The sequence below is a fragment of the Hermetia illucens genome, chromosome 3 (genome assembly GCF_905115235.1).
Source record: "Hermetia illucens chromosome 3, iHerIll2.2.curated.20191125, whole genome shotgun sequence".
NCBI lineage: Eukaryota > Metazoa > Arthropoda > Insecta > Diptera > Stratiomyidae > Hermetia > Hermetia illucens.
This window is the reverse complement of record NC_051851.1, coordinates 122,387,591-122,410,652: the sequence shown is the minus strand read 5'-3', so window position 1 is coordinate 122,410,652 and position 23,062 is coordinate 122,387,591. Positions and strand designations below refer to the sequence as shown.

At 46.0% G+C, this 23,062-nt stretch overlaps 2 protein-coding genes across 5 annotated transcripts in view; one reads left to right on the top strand and one right to left on the bottom strand.

Moving 5' to 3' along the window:
- Window positions 1-23,062, top strand: part of LOC119650711 (neurotrimin-like) — a 265,655-nt gene that overhangs the window by 121,540 nt on the left and 121,053 nt on the right. The window lies entirely within an intron of this gene.
- LOC119650712 (protein late bloomer-like) overlaps window positions 1-23,062 on the bottom strand; it is a 59,939-nt gene that overhangs the window by 14,504 nt on the left and 22,373 nt on the right. For all 3 annotated transcript variants that reach the window (XM_038053721.1, XM_038053719.1, XM_038053720.1), the window contains one exon: window positions 3,535-3,779. In XM_038053721.1, coding sequence (XP_037909649.1) covers window positions 3,535-3,779 — 245 coding nt within the window. The remainder of the gene's footprint in view (window positions 1-3,534; window positions 3,780-23,062) is intronic.

Sequence of the window (23,062 nt, the reverse complement as noted above, 5' to 3'; positions counted from 1 at the left end):
CACCAGCATAAAGCCAAAAAATTCACTCCCCCAACCATCACCATTAATACTTCTTTTCAAGAATCAGTACGAAAAGCATATTTCAAAATTATTAACCACAGTCACTCCCTGTTTTTGTCAAAAAGTAACGGAGTCGAAAAACCAACAAATATAGTATTATAGGACTATTCACAGCTGCGATTGCGTCCCATTGCAAATTTTATGATGCGAAAAAATAGTATTGGTGCCACAAAAACAATGGTGGGATATAACGCGTTAGCCACAACTGCGAACCATAGTTGTCGGTTCCTAATAATGTTGCCGAACTCTCATCAAGACTTTCTGAGAAGCTTTCAAACCTCCTTCACTGTTTTGTGACATGTTGTGCATGTTATGAAGTTGTCACGGTTTGTCATTGTATGAGCTACACAGTGCCACTTTTGCCCTTTTATCAATAAGTTCAAGAATATTTGGAACGAACACCAGTGAAGTTCTTTATTTGTTATTGATTCAGGTCAGAGTACTCTCATAGAGCAGCGCAGGAATTAATTGATGAAGAGCTTGTTAATGCGTGAAGCGTGATCAAGTTCTGCGCCACCGTCGGTAGAAGCAACGCTCCGCTGGTTCGAAAACATGTCTGACTGAGCCCTGGTATTGGTTTTTCCTCTTTCGAAGGACATTTCATAGTTGTGTCATTAAATATTTGTAGAATAGAAACTAACAATAAGTATTCAGTTGTATTCCTCGTCTTTGTCTTGTATCTACGCACTAGATCGTTCACATTTTTAAACTACGGACAGTAGGCCTTTTTAGTAGCCTCCTGGCTAAGGGCATTATGACGGCTTTGTAGAGCAGGCGTTTTTACTTAAGCCCTTATAGTTTTCATTTATTAGCCAATACATATTCTTCGTTCGTAGTTTCATTTGCAATGCCTTCGTCTCAATGTGTTTTCTTCACGTTACTCGTTATTCTGCTGAGAGGATATTACACCATTCAGAGTGAAAATGGCGTTACAGAATTTGGTTTGACTCACGGCAATTTTCCAATTTATAAGTCGCTTTTCAATTCGTCTCCGATGGAGTTGTCAGCTTTTTGATTCAACCTGGCTGTTCCAGCGAGACGTAAAAGTTTTATATTTCTCCTTAAATTTGTGTTCCAAGAGAGAAGATTCCACAATTTCATGAAAGCGTACTGGGGGCCGCTTATTTATTTTAAATATCAGACCTTTCTACCCCACTTTGTTGTAGGCTTACATCACATGCGAAAAGGCCGCTGAGCAAAACTTCTTCTACCTCCAGGGAACTCCTTATCTCAGAGACGATTGTACCATGTTTCTCTCGAAAGTCAAACTGGTGCTAAGGAATCAGTTTATTTTCTACCAGGTGTGCTGAAATTGAAAGTAATAATGTGGTTTCTTATTGGCGGTATAGAAATTGACAGCAACTAAGCAAACACACCGTCTCACAATTAAACGCTACAGGTAAGCTCGAAAGCAAGTTATATTCATCGAGTGGAGTGGAGTGACCCAGACGAGTTTACATCAGGGAGGATATCTGTATTACACCAGGGGAACAATTTAACCTTTGCGGAATAGAAGAAAGTGCAATAAAGAGAATAAAGGAGGTATATGGGGGTCAACAGACGGGTATTATTAGCTCGCTGCTGGAATCAGCGGCTTAACTGCTTACTCTGGGCAAGGCAAGAATAGGTTGGGACGTGTGCTGACTCAGGGAGCAAGTTTCTCTCTAGAGATGCTTCAGGTGCCTTGATTCCGATCAGATTGTAGTAGCATGCATTAGTCAGTACGTAAGGTGCAGGAAGTGTGAAGAAGAGAACCACTTTATAAAAGATTGCACTGGAGATGCGCGATGCGTGTTTTGCAAAGGGAAAGAGAGACGACCGGCACGTTGCAGGTGCGGGCTTGTGTCCGGCACATAGTAGTAAACTGAATCGTGACCAAAGGTGATTTATATAAACCATAACCATTGTGAGGCAGCTTAAGATATGCTCTCACAAACCATTCGAGAGTCGAATGCGGAAGTGGCTCTATTCCGCCAGCCTTATCGATATTACCGTAGTATTACGTGGGTGAAAGACTCTGAAGATCTGGAAACACGGCGATATGGGCATGCGAAAATCAAGCCATACAAGAAACAATCGCATTTCTGGGAGCTGGGTTTGTAACGACAAATGTCAACGGTGTCCATATCTGTAGCTATTACACCCCTCCTAAGGCAATCTATATGCTAGACAGCTTGGTATTGAATGCTAGAAACCAATGCCCTGAAACTATTCCTCGCAATTTCAACACATTGCCCTTGGACAAGGGAGATGAGCGACGAACATCATGGAACAAGCCCTGAAACCTTCGGAGTGTTGGTCATTGTACTAGTCAACGTTTGATGCAAGCCCACCCTCCGAAGCAGAGGGTTAGGCTCGATTTTCGATCTTACTTACCTTACTCCTTTAGCGAGAGAGATTGTCTGGCGCGGGTGAGTGAACATTACACCCACAGTGGGCACCAGGCCATCTTCTTTGACATTCGAAACGGAGGAGGCGATAGTCGATCGATCAACAGAAGTGGGAAAACCATGCGACTTTATAATGCCCCGACGGAGGTTCCAACACAGTAGGGTAATATACAAATGGATGTTTCCGTTCATCGAGTGGGTGGTATATCGGAGCGGCAGTATTGGGTTCGGAGAGCCCGTTCTACGGTCGATGCAATAGCAACGGCCGTGGATCCGGCACGGAAGTGTCAGCGGTTGGAAAGTGCTATGCGGCGGTAATGTCCGAAATGCCTTTAAATCGTCCAACTGGGGTGAATTAAAGATATCCTCGCTAAACTGAGTGCCCCTCATTCACGCCATCAAAATATGGTTACGTCCCCCCGAGCGAACGATAAAACGGAAGCAGTCCTTATTACCAATCGCAGGAGAAACAATACTGTCAAAACCTAATAATTAAGAATCACGCGGTCGTTCCAAAATTGATCATTAGATACCTGGGGGTAGTGATCGATGTCAAGTTTATATGTCGCAGCATTTCGCGTTTAACAAATAAACCTTGTTACCTAATCTGTCACTATCCATTTATAATATAATAATAATAATAATCGTTGGCGCAACAATCCATATTGGATCAGGGCCTTGAGGTGTGTTAGAGCACTTCATTCAAGACCGTAACGGTACACTACAGTAGACTGTAGGAGGCAATGTGGTCAGCATTGCGCTCGCACGAGAATATTACCCTAATTTGACTCAGGTACTCATTCATAGCTGAGTCGACTGGTATCCGACATCAAATCACGATACAAATCCCACTGCCACCAACGAGATTTGAACCGCGACCTTCCGTACGACAGCCTTGCGCTCTAACCACTCAGCTATCCGGACACATCCATTTATAATAACAGAAAAGGAGCAACCATAATTTATCGAAATTAAATACCATAATTCGCAACAAATAAATTATATTCACCGTTCCCTCCGAGAAGCTTCACTCCCGGGAACTATGGGATTTAATATAGCCATAAACAAATATATATTAACTCACCCGCCATTGAAATTCGCTGATTTTGTTGGCATTTGAAATATAGTTTTGGAACAAAAGGTACATATTATCGTAAAGCAATGAATACGATTCCGTTACGAGGAAAGATCCCGCCACCTCCACCAGCATGATAAACGAGAAGGAAAAAATTGCCAATCGTAGCACGGATTCCGAATCCTTTCGATTTAGCACCCCGAACGCTATGACTATTACCATTATGGCTATACTCGGCCCCATAATGAACCATTCTGAAATTAAAGGAAAAAAGTAAAATCAAAAGTAGGAAAATAGAATTCTGAAGAGTTTTGTTGAACAAGAACGAAACTTATCAGATTTTGTGTTATTTATCGCTTTACAATTATGTGATGTGTCCTCGTCAGTGTGAAATAACCCTTCAATCGCGTACTATGCGCCGTTTCTATCTATGTTTGGTTCAACGTTCAAACGTTCAGTGGACCCGATTTCGTTAATCAAATCCAAGAAGGCCCTGGTGGTCAAATTATTAGCCCTGTGGCTAGTGTGTCCCTTCTTTTTAACTTTCAACCTATTCCTCTTGACTTTTTTCATACCCACGATAGTTTGTCTATTTCATTGGCTAAAATTTTTTGATGTCAAGAAAGTATGTTTTTGAGGACTTTGTGTCAATTTTGACTTGGTCAACTTTTTCCGACAATAAGGCGACGCAATAACAGGACGTCACTCTGACGAGGCAAAGAAGACGCAACCCCGGAAGGCTTCACTTAAAACTTGGATAGACTCTGAGAACGAGACCCGTTACACTTTTCGGGACAAACATTCTGAGCCCTCACTTCCCTACGTTTTATCCAGCATCAAAAACAGAACCAGTTTCGCAAAGTACTAACCGAGCCCTTTCATTAGGTACGCCATATTCTGTAAAAAAAATTGTACAGCCCCCTTTCGCATGTATGCTACCCAGGGATTCACAGGCCACACCAAGTTTCGTAACAATTGGTGCAGCCGTTTCCTAGTAAATCGGGTGTAACCGACGACAGATATTGAATTGATTCTATTTGAATTGTTTTGCATAAAACCTCAAAACCGCATGTTTTTAAAGCTTTCAATCAGGTTGATGAACTAGAGACGACTGAAATCAAACTCCTTTTCTCTCTGACAAGCAGCAGTCAAAATCAATATTGGCAGCTGTATGCAAGTTATAAGAGTATAAGAGTGGTACAAAACAACTTTAGAAACCTGGCAGCTCTTCCTCAGTTCCAATATTATCAATAATCAGTAATAATGAAGACACAGCTCAATCTGCCAGGTCGTTATTGATTGTAATCAATATCAACAGCTCTACTACCAAACCCTATCTCCACCTCCACGTGGTGACCGAAGAAGGATGAAGGCGAGTCTCCCGCGCCAAAAAACGGGATCAATTGTACCAACCGGTCCTCCAGGTTGGGGGTTGACACAACGACGAAACCAGCAACGACAAAAAAATAACAATTTGCGCATTTTCTCATGGAACGTGCGCTCGCTGTGCGATGGGGCTGCTAAGCAGCTAGCCGATACCCTGTCCCAATATAGGGCTGATATAACAGCGTTACAGGAGATGTGTTGAACAGGGACCATATATAATAGTGTTTATCCAGTAAACCATGTGCTCGGAGTAGGTTTCTTAGTCAGCCAAATAATGAAACCTGTTGCTATAGGCTTTGAAAACACAAGCGAACGGCTATGCATTCTGCGCTTGCGAGGCAAATTTGGAAATGTAAGCCTCATTAACGTTCACACCCCTACTGAGGAGACTGCAGAGTCGGGGAAGAACACCTTCTACGAAGCTGTTTAAGCGATTTGGCCAAGTTTTCTCCAGCAGCCGCATCTTTGGAGCCAGCCCAATGAAAACAAATCTGCTTGCGCATTTAACCTCTGCCGTCGTTACATCACATGCTATGCAAACGGCTCATTTGGACATGGCGAGATTCTTTCCGTCATCGCATCAGCATGTTACCTATCAAATAGTGTATTTGGCCTCGACATGGCTCTCTTCCGTGTCATCACTTCGTAACACAACAGCAGCTGTCGATTTGCCACAAACAACAAAATAAATAATAATAAAGAAGTGTTATTGTGTTGTGCACAAGAACACTTTCGAACTAATATGTAAACACGGAAGGGTCAAAGATAGGTGAATTAAAGAATGACATTACTTTTGATTTTTAGTATTCAAGAAGTCTCTGGAAAGAGCTAAAGTGTTCTAATCGAGGACACTTTACAACGCGCGATCGCTCTTTAATTCGCTTTTTAGATTTATTTAAAAATTGCGCGAGCTTGGTCAACGCCCAAGCAGAATAGCCCATGGACGAGGCCGTCTAGAATATCGCCGAAACAGAGGCAGTAGAATGAACCCTCGAAGCCTGTCCCAGATACAATATCAAAATCATACTTGGGGATTTTAACAGCCAAGTAGGGGCGGAGCCCGTATTCAGGCGATACGTTGGCTCCATAGCTTACATCAAAATACAAATAATAATGGACGGGATGGATTATTCGATTATCATTGTCACACGGAATGGTTGTTGAAAGTACCCGGTTTGCGGGGAAAGTGGTCCACAAACATACGTGGGCCTCTCCAGACGGAACCACTTTCAGCCAACCATGTGTTGATCGAACGCCGCCACCTCAGTCAGAACATATAGGGGTGGTAATATAGACTCGGATCACTATCTCGTTGGCAAGCAACAAATGATCTTCACAATCCCCTGAAGAACGTTATCATAAATACGGCCACAAACATACTTGTCCCCAACCACAAAACAGTCGGAACGGCTGGTTTGACGATGAATGTTAGCTAGGAACGGAATGGAAGAATGCTGCATACCGGGTAATGTTGCATTCTCAAAGGACGGGGAGACTTATCACGAACTGTACACGCCCATGAGAGAATTCGGTATGCCGACGAAACTGATGAGCGAGGCAGCAGGATCACTCTCAAGACCATTCGACATCAACAATGGTCTACGACCAGGGCATGCCCTATCATACGTCCTCTTTAACCTGGCCCTCGAGAAAGTGAGTGATCCGTGATGCTGAGGTAAATGCAAGAGGTACGATCCTCTTTAAGTCCACCCAATTACTGGCCTATGCTGACGATATCGACATCATGGGAAGAACGACCCGAGACGTACAAACTACCTTCATCCAGATCGAGCAGGCGGCGCGACATCTTGGGCTGCACATCAATGAAGGCAAAACAAAGTATATGGTGACAACGTCAGCACCGAAAACCAACCAACCAATAACATCAAACCGCACTGGTCAAACGGGTAGGATAAATATAGGAGACTACAACTTTGAGACCGTTGATAATTTCTCCTATCTAGGGTCGAAAATCACAACCGATAACAGCTACGATGATGAAATCCGCGCACGGTTGTTGTCAGCCAACAGAGCCTATTTCAGCTTACAAAAACTGTTCCGCTCGAAACGTCTCACCATAGGGTCAAAGCTCTTGCTGTACAAGACTACGATCTTGCCAGTTCTCACGTATTCCCTTTTCTCCCTCTACATGAGGATGAACGATTCTGTAGCCTACATAACGTAGAAATCTATGAGCGATAACATGACCGTCAGTTTGCGGATAAAATCTGGCTCAATCGGTTACGGTGGGCGGGTCACTTGATCCGAATGGATGAGGATGATCCAGCCCGGAAAGTCTATAGGGGCGATACCTAGGGTAGAAAAAGAAGACGAGGGAGTCCTTGTCTGAAATGGAGCGATGGCGTCAGGACGCCAGACAGCTTTTAGGAATATCGAATTGGTGGACCTCGGCGCAAAACCGGTTTGTCTAGAGTTCCTTATTAAGGCAGGCCTAGACCGGATACCGGTTGTTACGCCGTTGATGATGGTGGTGACTACTACTATATAATTAGGTTACCTCAAACTTTTCTTCTTCATCTGGAGTTAGTAGCAGTGAATTATTTTCAAATTATGACGGAGCTTTCGCCGCTACTGAGTGAAATGCGGTTCTATTCTGACAATTTTCTACAATGTTGTCTGGAGAGAGATCCCTGTATTTAAGTGGTGATGAATTCCATTCCGCCTTTCACCAAAAAAAGGTTTTATGGACGTCTTCCGCAACCCCATTGCAAAACAAGCAATCAGAAGATCGTGCCTTTCCAATTTTGTTTAGATAGGACTGAAAACCTCCATGCCCAATTAGGAGCTGGGTTAGGAAATGGTCCGTCTCGCCATGCTTTCGCTTAATCCACGCACCTAAGTTGCAAATAAGCCGCACAGTCCATCTGCCTCTAGTCTCATTTTGCCAACAGAGTTGTCACTTAACTAGTATACGTTGCAGTTCTTCACGAGCAACCACTTCCCTTGGGTGTTTTCCCTTATGCTTGTATATGAGTTTACGCCCCTTAGCAAGAAGAGAAAACGGGAATCATTCTCCCGATCGCAGAGGAGGCTCTCCGTCTCTGTACTTACGCAAGTCAAGTCACTTACTTTTTTGCCAAGAGCGTCAACCCACACCTGTGCACCGTATACCAAAACAAACTGCGTTGAACTCATCAGCAGATGCTCTAAGCCAGAACTGTCGGAAAAATCTACTGCAGCACGTATCGCTTCAACGAGTCTACTTCCGATGAGCTTTTCGAGCACTTACCCGGCAGTGTCAAGCATATAAAGTGGTCAGTAGGAGGACAACTCACGGTCGCCTTTCCCTTTGGTGATTAGTGCAAGCCTCGCCAACTTCCAATAAGACGAGAAAATATTCTCTTTCAGACAAGCGTTGAAGCCGCCGAGCAGTAAGTCTAATCGATGCCGGGATACTATCGTGCATTGAGTCTTCTTGTTTTTCATAGAGACGATTGGCTCTTCCAACTCTTTTATATAGAAAAAGGGGCAATCCTCGGCGCCGTTCGTGCGGCTATAATCATCTCGTAGAGGGTGCGCAGGAAAAGTGCCCGTACAATGCGGACCGCATCTGATCGGCCTTAAGTGAGCAGAGTTTCTGCAGAGCTCCGATTTTTCGGGTTACCAGTTTGTCACCAAGTCGCTAAACCTCGTCGACTAGGTCGCTTAGACGTTACGCCAAGCAGCAGACTTCCTTTCGGACTTTTACAATTTCCGCCGTTCACCAATACATAGAAGGCTTCCTACGTCTCGATGCCCTTCTGGATATGGCCCCACCTGCTTCAAGAGTTTCGACAAACCTTACGGTGTTCACGGCGCTCAAAGCAAAAAAAGCGTTGGGGTGGTGTTCACCAATAGGTTGTGTCAATCATTTCAAAGGTTATGTATTAATGGTTCTTGCCAAGGAGTCTTCCAGAACTCGCCACCCAGCAAAGGTTACATCGGGACAGCTATCTTCGACAGGATGAGCATGAGCATCGAGGTGTGTAAGGCTGCATCCTACTGCTTTGTTTGGTAAAACTTCAGTGCCTGGTGTGGTTGCTCCCTGTACTTTTCGAGTTCACAGACCTGTTGGTTCACCCAGGCTCCCTTTTCCCGTCTGTGAAGTCGCCTCTCTACTTGCCGGAGTTCGTGATAAATCTCCACGCGTGCCCGCGTCCTTTGAGAATGCAACATTACTCGGAATGCTGCATTTTTCTGTTCCATTGCTAGCTTACATTCATAGTCGAACCAGCTGATGTTACGGAGGATTCTGTTATGGATGGCTTTAACGTTAACTCAGATGTGATTGCCAGAGAGGATTGGAGGTGGTATTGTTATTCCGGTTCGTAACACCATGCCGCGTTCGTCGTTGTGTAGTCAATCCAGCCTTAGGCTTTTTTTGTGGCTCCATAACTTCGGTTTTCCATGTAGGGTTGTCACCCAACCCCCAACAACAACCAGTTGATACAATTTCTAATTCTCCATCTGCAATTTTCATTAAGAAAGAACTGCCAATAATTACAACGTAGAGGTGGAGATAGAGTCTGGTTGGAGCTGTTGGTTCATCAGTCGTTTCTTAGGTGTTATGTTCCATCGTGTCTACTAATCCACGTTTCACTCTGGCACCTACACTACCTTTTGGCCACCGATATAATGATGAGGGTTTTAATCACCACATGGTGGAGTATATTGTGTCAACGAGACCTACGCCCCATCATGTCCGGTCCGCCGGCACTTTTCCTCTATTGTCTTCGGCCAAATGCTCTTGGGCCACACACTTATGAGCCATTTTATGAATGAGTGAGAGGAAAATGTCATTAGCGTAGCCTAGATGTGCGGTCCATTGAGCTCTACCCCGTCTTCCGGGCAAGGTAGTATGAAGAACGTCACCGATAACAAGAAAAAATAGTATCGGTGAAAAGATGCAGTACTCGCGGACTTCACTTGCCTCCTCTCGGATTTTACCTTGCTCTGATAATAGCTATTAGCTTCTCCCTGGAATGTCCCTCCTGAATAGAGAAACGTAGTCGAAAGCTTTCTTCAAATCGATGAAGAGCAGATGAATCGGAGATCCAAACTCCGCTCCAAAGGATCCAGACCATCCTGCTAGCCTGCTCTCTTTCCATCAAGGTTTCTAAGCGCTCTTCGACGCGTTCCAGGATTATTCTGGCTGTTACCTCTGAGAGAGCAATGGAACGCCCGATACCTCTCAGTTGTCGCACTCAAGACTGGTAATTTTTTTTGAAATCTTAACGATCTTAATCCTTCTCCCACTTTCCGGGGCAGGTATTGGATGCATTTTCATACGAGTGGAAGTAGCAGATCTCCAGAAACTGCAGGCGCAGCAGTGGCTGTATTGGGAGCGCAGAGCTTTACTCTGTTTACAATCACATGCAAATTCTGTCTTGATGCTTTAAGGAGCTCTGCTCAGAAGCGGACGTAAGCCCGTGGGGGAGAGCTTATGGAATCGTGATGGCACGATTCAGAGGCCGTTCATCTCTGCAGATCACGTGTCCCACCCTCTTGTTGAAAATCATCCAGGGGTTATTCCCCCAGCAAGAAGAGAGCACCGATACATTCTAACCACCTCTGAATGTGACGGCAATCCCGCCAGTCACCAGAGACGAGCTGCTGGAGATCTGCGGTAGAATAGGAGACAATAAAGCGCCGGGCCTGGACGGAGTACCGAATAAGGCCCTTAAGCTTGCCGTGAAATCCAGGCCGGACATGTTCGCTGAGTTGTTCGAAGCGTGCATGTCCGAGGGAATATTTCCAGCGGCATGGAAGCGACAGAAGTTGGTACTTCTGCCTAAGCCTGGTAAACCTCCAGGTGAACCATCGTCATACCGACTCATATGTCTTTTGGGCACGGTGGGGAAAATGTTACAGCGGGTAATCTATAATAGATTACTCCCGGTTGTTGAGAGTCAAGGCGGCCTTTCAAATTGGCAGTATGGGTTCCGACATATGAGGCCAGCTGTCCGGCCAAGACAGTCAAGTCATCAAGGGATGTACCATGGTGGAACAAGAACCTAGCCAGAATGAGAACAGAGGTACGAAAACTCTTTAACCGGGCAAAACAACCCGGGGACTGGCGGGGGTATAAAAATGCCCTGACTGCGTATAGCAACGCGATCAGGGAAGCGAAACGGAACAGCTTTAGGGAATTCTGTGAAGGGATTGAACAGATCACAGAAGCAACCAGGCTGTACAAGGCTGTAGCCAAAGACGGGGGAATATCCTGTGTCTGCTTGAAAAAGGAAGATGGGACATTCACCGAAAATGAGGAGGACAGGGTACATCTGCTTCTCAGAACTCATTTCCCGGGGTCCTACTCCTCGGCGGCAGGCGACAACAATCTGCCTGACACCCCAACAACGAATAAAAGGGGAAGGAAAGAGAGCTGGAAACTAGCAAAAGAGGTATGCTCAGAAGCTAGGCTAAGATGGGCAGTGGGAACTTTTAAACCAATGAAATCTCCCGGAGTAGACGGCATTTTCCCAGCACGTATCCAGAGAGGCCTAAGAATTATCTTAGAGTCTCTTCTGAGGGTGGTAAGGGGGAGCATTGCACTGGGTTATATACCAAGGGCATGGAGACGGGCAAAAGTGGTCTTTATTCCGAAAGCGGGTAAAAAGGATCCTTTTCACCCTAAATCTTTCAGACCAATCTGCCTAACATCGTTCGTTCTCAAAACGGTGGAGAAGGTCATAGACAACTATATTAGAACTAACGTTCTAAAGCGTAATCCCCTACATCACTGTCAACACGCTTACCGGGCAGGACGGTCAACTGAAACTGCTCTGTATCAGCTGACAGAGGTACTACGGGACGCTATAGAAACAAAAGAAATTGCACTGTGTGCGTTTTTGGATATGGAAGGAGCATTCGACAACACATCGCACACAGAGATACAGGATGCCCTGAACCGCAAAGGAGTGAGAAACACCCTGGCACTCTGGATGGGCAAAATGCTAGAAAGCAGACAAATATAGGTACAAACAGGTACAAATTCTATTATCATGGACACCACTTAAGGCTGTCCACAGGGTGGAGTACTATCGCCGCTGATGTGGAGTATGGTAGTGGATGAACTCCTGGACGTGTTAACTAATACTGGAATACAAGTCCAGGGCTACGCGGACGACATTGTTCTAATCTCTAGGGGCAAATATGAAGATACCCTATGTGATAGAATCCAAACTGTGTGGAGTTGCCAAATCTCCCATCAGGCGCGTCCCTTCGTGCGGATAAGGGAATGCTCGGCGAATGTGTCATGGCCATGCACATGCACGCATCCGGAGATGTGCGTGTATGGGCGTGTTTATGCGCAGGCCGGGTAGGTGGGAAGTAAACGCCCACCCGTGGATAAAAATTGGCTATGGGAAGGATACCCAGAAATAAAACCAAACATGGAGGAGCAGAAGAAGAATGAAGTTACGGTGCAGGGCTTCGAAAACCCAGTGCCGGCGGTTTTTGGGAGTGAGCAAGCGGGCTCCCGGCCGTCGATATCCAACGACCGCAGTGCCTCAGTAGTGGGAACCTTGGCTACTGTGGCATCTAATGTTACAAGCGTACGGGAGGAACTTGAACTGGCTCCAGTGATGGATCCGTTCAGAAGGAGCTCGATTTTTCGCAGATCCCCTCCCACACGGGCACAAGCCCCCACGATCGCTACCCCCAGTGGGAAGCGTATAGCGGGAGTCTTCGATGAGGAAGAATCGCTGACGCCGATTCACCCGAGCGATGTTTTGGACAATGATCAGTCTGGAGCTGCCTTTACTGCCCTCGGTAAAAAGATCATGGAGCTGTGTGAGTTCATAAAGGAGCGCAGGAACATTCACCAAAATATAAGGGCCATAATAAGAGGCATCCGTTTGACGTACGGCAAGGCCCAGGATGAACGAGTAGGGAAGTCGCCGATTGGAAAAGTGAACCAGGCAACTCAAGTAACGCCGGTTCAAAACACAAAAGGGGAGAAACCGGGGAAGAGGCTGCGCGAGAAGCTGAATGACTCAACAGGCCAGCAAACCCCGAAAAGAAGAAAGGACTCAACTCCCAAAAAGGCGGAGTTCATGAAAAGTACGTCTGAAGCTACCAGGGAAAATACTGCAGTGGCTACCTCGAGAAAAGGGATCGAACCTTCAAAGGCGGATGCGGAAGCTTGGAGGAAGGTAGAACCGCGGAAAAGAAACTATCGGAGGAAGATTAGACCGGAGGTGATTTTCATTTCCAAACGAGGCGAAGGGTCATACGCCGACATACTCAGGAAAGTGAAGACAGACCCCGAACTCACCAATTTGGGAGACAACGTCAGCCGTATTAGACGGTCGCAGAAGGGAGATCTTATGTTGGAACTTAAGAAATCCAAGGATGTAACCGCGGACAAATTCTTAAGCCAAATCGGGAAGACTTTAGGGCAGGAAGCTGACATAAGAGCTAGCAGGCCGGAGATCACTATAATCTGCAAAGATATAGATGAAATCACGACGAAGGAGGAGGTTCGCGAAGCGTTGGAGAAACAGTTCGATCTTGCCGGACTACAAGAGTCAGCGGTAAAAACTCTAAGGAAAGCCTATGGGGGAACACAAACCGCCATCATCAGCCTACCAGTGGAGAACGCACTCAAACTGTTAGCAGCAGGAAGAGTGAGAATAGGCTGGGTTATGTGTCGCCTTAGGGAACAGGTGGCGTTAAAACGGTGCTTTAGATGCCTTGGCTTTGGTCACATTGCGAAGTCATGCACTAACCCAAATGACAGGTCAAAGCAATGCAGGAGATGCGGAGTGGAGGGCCACATCAGCAAGGACTGCGGAGCTGACCCAAATTGTCTACTGTGCAAAGGAAAGGAGGGTGTGGACCATCGGCACATTGCAGGCAGCAGCAGGTGCCCGGAATACAGGAGAGCCCTTAGCACAAATCGCAGACGAGGTTGATACAAATCAACCTCAACCACTGCGAGGCGGCGCAGGATCTACTCGCGCAAACTATCCGCGAGAAAAACATCGATGTGGCCATACTAAGTGAACCATACCGAAACCGCGGTGGTAGCGTTTGGGTCAAAGACCAAACGGGCCAAGCAGCGCTATGGACTTGTGGAGAACAAGCCTTCCAGGAAATAATGGAGCACCCGGAGGAGGGCTTCATCAGAGCGAAGGTGAAGGGCATCCACATCTACAGCTGCTATGCTCCACCCAGCGCTACACTCGTCGAGTATGAGCGGATGCTTGCTGCTCTTGTTTTGGATGCAAGAGGACGTTGGCCGATCATAATAGGAGGCGATTTCAATGCGTGGGCTCTTGAATGGGGCAGCCGGATAACTAATGTGAGGGGACGTGTTCTCCTCGAAGCATTCGCGGAGCTGGACGTGGTACTGGCGAATGTTGGGTCTTCGTACACTTTCCGGGGAAGGGGTCTGGGGTCTATAGTGGACCTGACATACGTGAGTGCCACTTTAGCCAGTAGAATCGCTTGGCATGTCAGTGAGGACTATACTCACAGCGACCACCAGGCAATCTGCATAGAGATCAAGGGCGGATCGAGCTCGAAAAAGAGTTTTCGCAAAATGCCGGGTGGTATGCTTGGCTGGACAGTGAAAGCGTTCGAGGGGGAGACGTTTTCCGCGGTGCTCAAATCCGACATATCCCTGAATGGTACGGCTGGAGAGAAAGCCACCCAGATCACTCGATGGGTGACGGAAGCATGCGATGCAACTATGCCCAGAAGGCGATTGCTCCCCAGTAGGCAACCCAACTACTGGTGGAACAATGAAATCGCAAGTTTGCGAGCCGCATGTTTTCGGGCAAGGAGGCTTTGCCAGAGGCTCAGGGGAAAACCCGGTGGCGACGGTCGAGAGGAGGCACACAAGCAATTGCGTGGCCGCCTAAAGGAAGCCATTCGGAGGAGCAAAAAGAACTGCTTGAAACAGCTGTGCGACCATGCCGACATAAACCCTTGGGGCGAGGCTTACAGAGTGGTGATGAAAAGGCTGCGGAAATCACCCCAGGTGACCTGTCCGCGCCTCCTGAAACAGATTGTTACCACTCTGTTCCCTCACCACGAAAATAGGGGAAGACAAGTTTTTGTCCAACCAAATGACGGCATAATACCGCCTGTAACTGTGGAGGAGCTGCGGGAAATATGTGGTAGGTTCAGTGACAACAAGGCCCCAGGTTTGGATGGCATCCCCAACCGAGCTTTGAAACTGGCAGTGAAGACTAGGCCCGACCTTTTCGCCAACACCTTCGAGGCGTGCCTAAAAGAAGGAATATTCCCTGCCCAGTGGAAAAAGCAAAAGTTGGTGTTGCTTCCGAAGCCTGGCAAGCAACCTGGAAACCCAGCGTCGTATCGTCCTATCTGCCTGTTGGATACAATGGGGAAGATGATGGAGAGAGTCATCTACAATAGACTCCTGCCCATCGTCGAAGCCAACAATGGTTTGTCGGAACGCCAGTTTGGTTTCCGATGCGCCCACTCTACGGTGGACGCAATTGGCATGGTGGTAAACCTGGCAAAAAGTGCACTGATTTCTGGCGGCTGCTGTGCCGTGGTGGCGTTGGATGTCAAAAACGTATTCAACTCGGCCAACTGGAATAGAATTAAACGGGCGTTGGCTGACATAGGTGTCCCCGGATACTTAGCGAATTTGGTGGAAAACTACCTCTCAGAGAGGACTCTCTGGTATGGGACGGATGAGGGCCCCAAAGAGTACATTGTCACGGCCGGGGTACCACAGGGATCGGTACTTGGTGCCCTGTTGTGGAATATCATGTATAATGGGGTGCTTCTTCTTCCCGTCTCAGAGGGGACTACGATTGTCGGCTTTGCTGATGACCTAGCTGTGGTTGTTGCAGCAAAACACCCAGAAGATGTGGAGGTTTACGCAACGGAAACAGTGAGAGCGGTAAAGTCCTGGCTAGAAAAGGCTGGGCTGACCTTGGCGGACGCGAAAACGGAAGCGGTCTTGATAACGAAACGCAGGAAAAATAATACTGTAAAAGTGGAGGTCGGTGGACATACGGTCGTATCAAAGCCGGCTATCAAATACCTGGGGGTAATAATTGACACCAAATTGAGTTTTAGGGAGCACCTAGAGTATGCATGCCAAAAGGCAGCCAGTGCCACCACGGCACTTGCAAAAATGTTGCCAAATATTGGTGGGCCGAAACATTGCCGGAGGTTGGTGCTAGCCGGAGTGGTGCGCTCCATCCTGCTCTACTCGTCGCCTGTGTGGGCGGAGGCGCTTGCAAACTCTCAGAGACGGAAGCAGGTGAACTCGGTTTACCGGCGGATGGCTTTGAGGGTTTGCAGTGCTTTTACAACCACATCAGATGAGGCAGTATTGGTGGTGGCAGGCATGATCCCGGTTGACATTCTGGCCAAAGAAATGAGTGTCCTGTACAATGCAAGACATATGGAGGGGCATGCACAGCGTAGAAATGCGGCAAGGTCAGAGTCGCTTGATCTCTGGCAACGCAGATGGGACGAGTCTGCGAAAGGTCGGTGGACGCACAGGCTCATTCCCAACATTAGGGTGTGGCTTGAGCGAAAACATGGGGATACCAACTACCACATTACCCAGTTCCTCACGGGACACGGTGGTTGCTACAGGCAGTATCTGCACCGCTTTGGGTTGGATGATTTTCCGAACTGTCCCAGATGCGATGGCATACCGGAGGATCCAGAGCATGTGATGTTTCACTGCCCACGATTTGCGATGGAGAGAAGGAGCTTAAACCAGGTGCTGGGCAGGAGTGGGACCCCGAAGAGCTTAGTTACTGAGATGCTGGAGTCCGAGGAGAAGTGGCTTGCGGTTAGCTCCGCAATCATCCAAATGCAGGAGGAGTTGCTGAAAGAACAAAGAAGGAGGAAAACTGCAAATAGGAGAAGGATGAGTGCCTAAGAGCAAACCTACCCCGCGAAGTAATACCTCAATGGTGGTCCCGCGGGGCTGGGGCTGGAGAGACCGGGGGTGGTTTTTAGTGGGTGTGAATCCCACACGCGCCCGCTGTTGTTCCGCCGTTCGGGCGGCGGAGCTGCGGCGGACGTGTCTTTCTAGATTTTCCACCTCCGTGTACGCACAAAAAAAAAAAAAAAAAAAACAGGATTAAGGGTTACTAGTGCCTGGTGCAGGAAGGTGGGACTGCGGATCAACCCAACCAAAACCACCATAGTACCATTCACTAGGAGACGTAAGCTGGATCACCTGAAAGCCATAACATTACATGATATGGAGGTGAAACGAGAAACAGAGGTCAAATATTTGGGAATCACGCTAGACCAAAAATTACTCTGGAAAACACAGGTCGGAAACACTTGTGGGTAAGCCACGAGGGCTCTGATGACTTCCAGATCCATAGCAGGAAAAAAATGGGGTTGCAGCCCGAAGATACTACTTTGGATATATACTGCAATAGTAAGGCCATTGATTACCTATGGAGCGGTAATCTTGGCAGAAAGAACCCCACTCAGCACACAAGCCAGGGAATTACATAAGCTCCAAAGGCTGGCTTGCGTGTGTATCAGTGGGGCAATGAGGGCATGCCCAACGGCATCCCTGGAGGTCCTTCTGGGATTAATCCCTCTCCATCTGCACATACAGATGCAGGCAAGGAGATCAATATTTAGGACGGCCGGTAGTATGAGTGAGGTGGGGAGCTGCCTAAATCGAGGGAAGATTGATATCCTTTCTAGGCGGTATCCCGAATTACTGATACCGAGGGACAACATGACAACGAGGTTTCACTTCGATAAGAAGTTTGAAACACGTTGGAGTAACAAGACAAACTGGGAGAGCGTCGCTGCGACATACGGCTTAAACCAGCAACTCATTACTTGGTACACTGACGGATCCCTCACAGGAGAGGGTGCGGGTGCCGGTGTCATTGGTCCAAGGAAAATGTACTTTGAGCCAATGGGCAGGTACACTAGCATATTCCAGGCGGAAATTTACGCCATAGACAAATGTGCCTCCTTTAATCTGCAAAGGAACTACAGGGGGCAGAACATAGCTATTCTCACCGATAGCCAAGCAGCGATCAAGGTACTTAGGTCCAACCAGGCGAACTCTAAACTGGTATGGGAACGCCTTGAGAGACTGAATACACTCGGCTCGTCCAACAAGATCTGGATACTTTGGGTTCCAGGCCATGCTGGGTTGGAAGGCAATGAGGCAGCGGATGAACTAGCCAAGAAGGGAGCAGGGATGCCTTTACACGGACCAGAACCGTTCTGTGGAATCGGAAACGGTTTCATGGCTATGAATCTAAAAAACGAAGAGAAACGGTTGAGGGAACTATATTGGGCGGGCCTACCAGGGATGGAGCAGTCCAGGGTGCTTATTGGGGGATACGAACCCATGCGTACAAAGGATTGCTTAAACCTCACCAAAAAGAACCTCGAATCATAGTGGGAATTCTCACTGGTCATTGTCGGCTGAACTATCACCTAGGGAAGCTAGGGATATCTACGGACACTGCCTGCAGGTTCTGTGAGGAGGAGGACGAAACCTCTATCCACGTCCTAGGACAGTGTCCGGCACTTGTGCAAAGTAGGTCGATACATCTGGGAGAACACTTAATACCAGATGCAAAGCTGAAACTTCTGGAAGTGGGGAACATACTAAAGTTCCTAACGGTTACAGGCCTGCTTGAGATACTATGATCAACAGGTACACTATAACCAGTAAAAGGGGCACAACAGTTCTTCAAGGACGCGGTGCGACTTTCCCTTAACAGAATAATAATGGTTTCCGAAAAGCCAGATTCACCATTGATGCCATCAAATTGGTTACTGGCTTGGCCGAAGATGCAATTCACGGAAAGGGTAGTACCAGCAAATATTGCGTGGTAGTAACCCTGGATGTGAAAAATGCATTCAATTCGGCTAATTGGAATCTAATACGGAAATCTTTAGCGAAGGTTGGTATTCCCGCTTATCTCGCTGCTATCGTCGATACTTACTTAACTGGAAGGAGGCTCTGGTATGACACCGATAACGGACCCCAGGAGTACCCCAGGCCCCAGACCCCAGGCTCCGTATTGGGCCCACTATGATGTACTTAATCTTCCCCTTCCGGAGGAAGCCACAGTGGTGGGTTACGCTGACGACATAGCGCTGGTTGTTGTCGCAAAGCATCTTGAAGATGCTGAGTTATACTCAAGCGAGGCAATCAGTGCTGTCAAATGCTGGTTAGAGAGCTCTGGTCTGACGCTTGGGGAGGAAAAAACAGAAGCGGTCCTCATCACGAAGCGCCGGAAGAGAAATTACGCCTGTGTTAGAATCGGGAATCTTATCATCACTTCCAAGCCGACCATCAAATACTTGGGGGTGGTGATAGACAGGAAGCTCAGTTATAAGCAACACGTACAGTATGTTGTGGTAAATCATCCACTGCCAGTATGGCCCTGGCGAGGATGATGCCGAACGTGGGAGGGCCACGGCATACCTCTAGGTTGCTGATAGCCAAGGTGGTGACCTCAATCATGCTCTATGCGACCCCAGTTTGGAGCGAAGCATTGCGGATGTCAGTTAACACTAGCAAACTGAATGCAGTCTACAGAAGGACAGCTCTGAGGGTATGCTCTGCCTTCAGGACTGTCTCAGATGATGCAGCGTTCGTCATCTCTGGAATGATGCCGATTGACATCTTGGCAAATGAGATGGCGAATATATACCATGCGAAGTCAATCTCTCCCTTATTGCAGACGAAGAACGCTGAGAGGGAGAGATCCATAAATAGATGGCAAGAGCGGTGGGAACGCTCGGGAAAGGGTCGGTGGACTCACAGGCTCATTCCTGCCATCAAGGAGTGGTTGGAGAGACGACACGGTGAGATTAATTATAATCTCACGGGACATGGAGGATATCTCCAATACCTTCACAGGTTTAAATTGAAGACCTCACCCGACTGCCCAAATTGTAATGGAGTCCCAGAGGACCCAGAGCATGTATTCTTCCACTGTCCGAGATTTATGGAAGAAAGGAGAAATCTAGAGGAGACTCTAGGAGAGGTGCTGGTACCAGAAAATCTGGTGCCGAAAATGGTGCGGTCAACTCCATGGTCGCATCTATTCAAGATAAATTGCGAAAGGCAGAGGAAAGGAGAAAAGCGCGGTCACGTGCACCGCGTATAGAAGAAATGGGATTAAGCTAGAGTGAGCTGACTCCGCTCCGTGATGTAATACCTTATGGTGGTTCCGCGGGGCAGGGAGGGAGTCGGGGGTGGTTTCAGTGGGTAAAAATCCCACACGCTGGTGTGCCCAGACCAGTGTCTTTTGAAGATTTCCACCTCCTCAAAAAAAAAACAAAAAAGACAGACAGACAGACATTGAACCGATTTTAATAAGGTTTTGTTTTACAAACAAAACCTTAAAAATGTAGTAGGTTGCTGTTGGGATTGAGGCTGCGCCGGGGTAGTTGATGCTGCGCTTCCAAGTACGATGGACGTAGTCCTTATGTCGCTATTAGTGCCGATTGAAGTTACTCCAGTTCATATTGTTGTGCAAATTGTGGTAGTACCCAATGAAGTGGAATTAATTACCGTTGAGAAATTATTAAAGATTTTCAAATATTCCAAATCTTCAAACGAATTCGCTTCCCGTCTATAGGCTGCTACCGCTGGTGTCAATGTAAATGCTATCCTCAAGCACAGGTCCAGCAACACATTAAATTACACGTCGTTTTTCGATGTCATGGTTAACGAGTTTTTTTTCATTCATACATAGCTAAAAATTCAAAATAGTCCATATATTCCCAAACTCAAAATATACACATGTGCTTTGTTAATAATAGTTGAATTTCCTTCAAACTTCTCATTTTATTTTGTTTAGCACAAATCTATAATAAAAAATCAAAAAAGTCGGGAAACTCGAAGCTAAACGCTTCAGATATGAAAAGTTTTGTGTATTGATTAAGTGATTTACGTGGACATTTGTTCCATTTAGGTTTATTTAGCTCATAATATTTATGTATTTAGTTTGCCAAACCACTCACTTTAGGATGATACTGGCATTCAAATCAATAGAGTTGAAGAAATTCGCACAAAAGTGACAAGTTTGACCTATTATAAAACTCTGTTAATAATAGAGTGATTTCCACGAAACTTGGTAGTATCGTGCTATATAGCATAAAATATATTACTGCAAAAGTTAATGATTCTAGGATAAACTTGATGGTGGTTTCCAGTCTATTTCTAGAAAATATACTTATAATAAACATGGTAACATACTATTATTAACTTTAACCAGGTATCGGTATGGAAAGTATTTTGAGGCCTAGATACCATACCTGTGGACCACCATATCCTTTTCAGGTATTTGGTTGTGGTAGTTTCTGAGAAGGAGCCTTGAAACCTTCAACTGATCCTTTTCGGATCCCCTGAACTCTCCCCTTTCTAACCAATGTCAAAACTAATTTGGTTTTCAGAAGGTAATAAGGCTTTTAATTTGGTATCCCACATGACTACATTCGGTTAAAAAAGGTAACCCCCCTTTGCATAACTTGGAACCATGTTCCTGCATGTAATGAGAATCACAGGTCCTATCTTTCTACCAAATTTCGTTTAAATAGGGGGAGGGGGGAGGGGCGTTCCTGAGGTATAAGATAGACGGACGGACAGCCAAACGGTAAACCGATTTTAATAAGGTTTTGTTTTACACAAAATCTTAAAAAGTGCAAACATCTATTATCTTTAAACTCTCATCTGATCCGTTTAAAATTTAACCATTGTGATCTCATGAAGTCCACTTTTTCCACGAACGTTCAGTGGTTTCAGTATGGGATAGTCTTCGGCGGTGTGGGTATGAAATTGGGTATTATGGTTTTCTTCCACTTCTTTTAGAAGTCAGAAGCAGGATTAGCTTGTAATTGGTAATTAATAGATTTAGTAAATTTTCCAATTGTTTGCAGGAAACAAGAACACGTTCATCTTATATACATATAGGAGTCTTGAATAGTGTATTTCACACTATTGGCCATGTTTTAGAATGCAGGAAATTCAAACCAAGAAGAAAAATTTGACGCTATAACTTTACCAACAGTAGTAGAATTCATATCAAAGTCGATGGTAGTACATGCTTCCTTATCAATTCAATTTATTCAACAGAATAAAATCCAAAAAAAAATGCAAATAAAAATCTGATATGGCTCCAATCGAAATCCCGTGTGGCCCCCATCAAAACACTACAATTCTCGAAAAGTGGTTAAGCTGGCCGTGAGCCTTACACACCAAACCAATTCGAACATACCAAACCTTTTTAAGCAGTTGGTAATGTGATGAAACAATCTGTGGTGCAGGATTCGAGTATGCGTGTCTTCAATTGGTAATGGGTGTATAGTAATCAGTAATTCTCTCATGAACAAACGAACTGAATGCACATGAAACAATAATTCTCCTGAAACATGTGAATTCAGGGGCTATCCCGGTTCCCATGGTGACAGTATTCCCCTGGTAAAGTTTCGTGATCTGCTGCCATTTCAGATGAGTCCCCGTGCGGTTCTGATTAGGCCTTTGGAGCATTCACCTACTGCATCACGGCCAGCAAATCAAAGTGATAGAGCCACTACTATGGAGGTCCTCCTCGGCCATTTGGTTTTGCTCGACACGGCCATTTTTTTTTTCGAAAAGAAATCAAATGATTTAATCTTCACTACATTTTTATCTATTAAAAAAGCCTACCAAATTTCAAAAAGATCGGTTTTCCAATAATTTTGGTCACCGGTTTCAAACATGGTATTTTTAGAGAAACGCCTTTAGTTTTAATTTAACGTATTTTACGGTACAGATTCTTCTCTTTCAACGATCATATCTTAGTCAATTGTTCGGATCGATTTAAAATTTTAAGACCGTATTCTTAGATAGTTATACTTTAAAAACTTGATGTTTTTTGAAGTTACAAGTGGGTGGCTTTCGGAAAATGGCTATAGATCCGCCATTTTTTAAGGTTTTGTGTAAACACAAAACCTTATTAAAATCGGTTTACTGTATGTCTGTCGGTCATACGCATTTTTCTCGAAGACCGTTGTAGCGATTGGCAACAAATTTAGTATAAAAATGGGAACTGTGAGCGCTCATACATACAGTGAGTTACATCCTTTTACGTTGAATTTAAGGGGGGTCCCCATACAAGCAAAAGGGGAGTGTACAATTTCAATCAAATTAAAGGAGTGA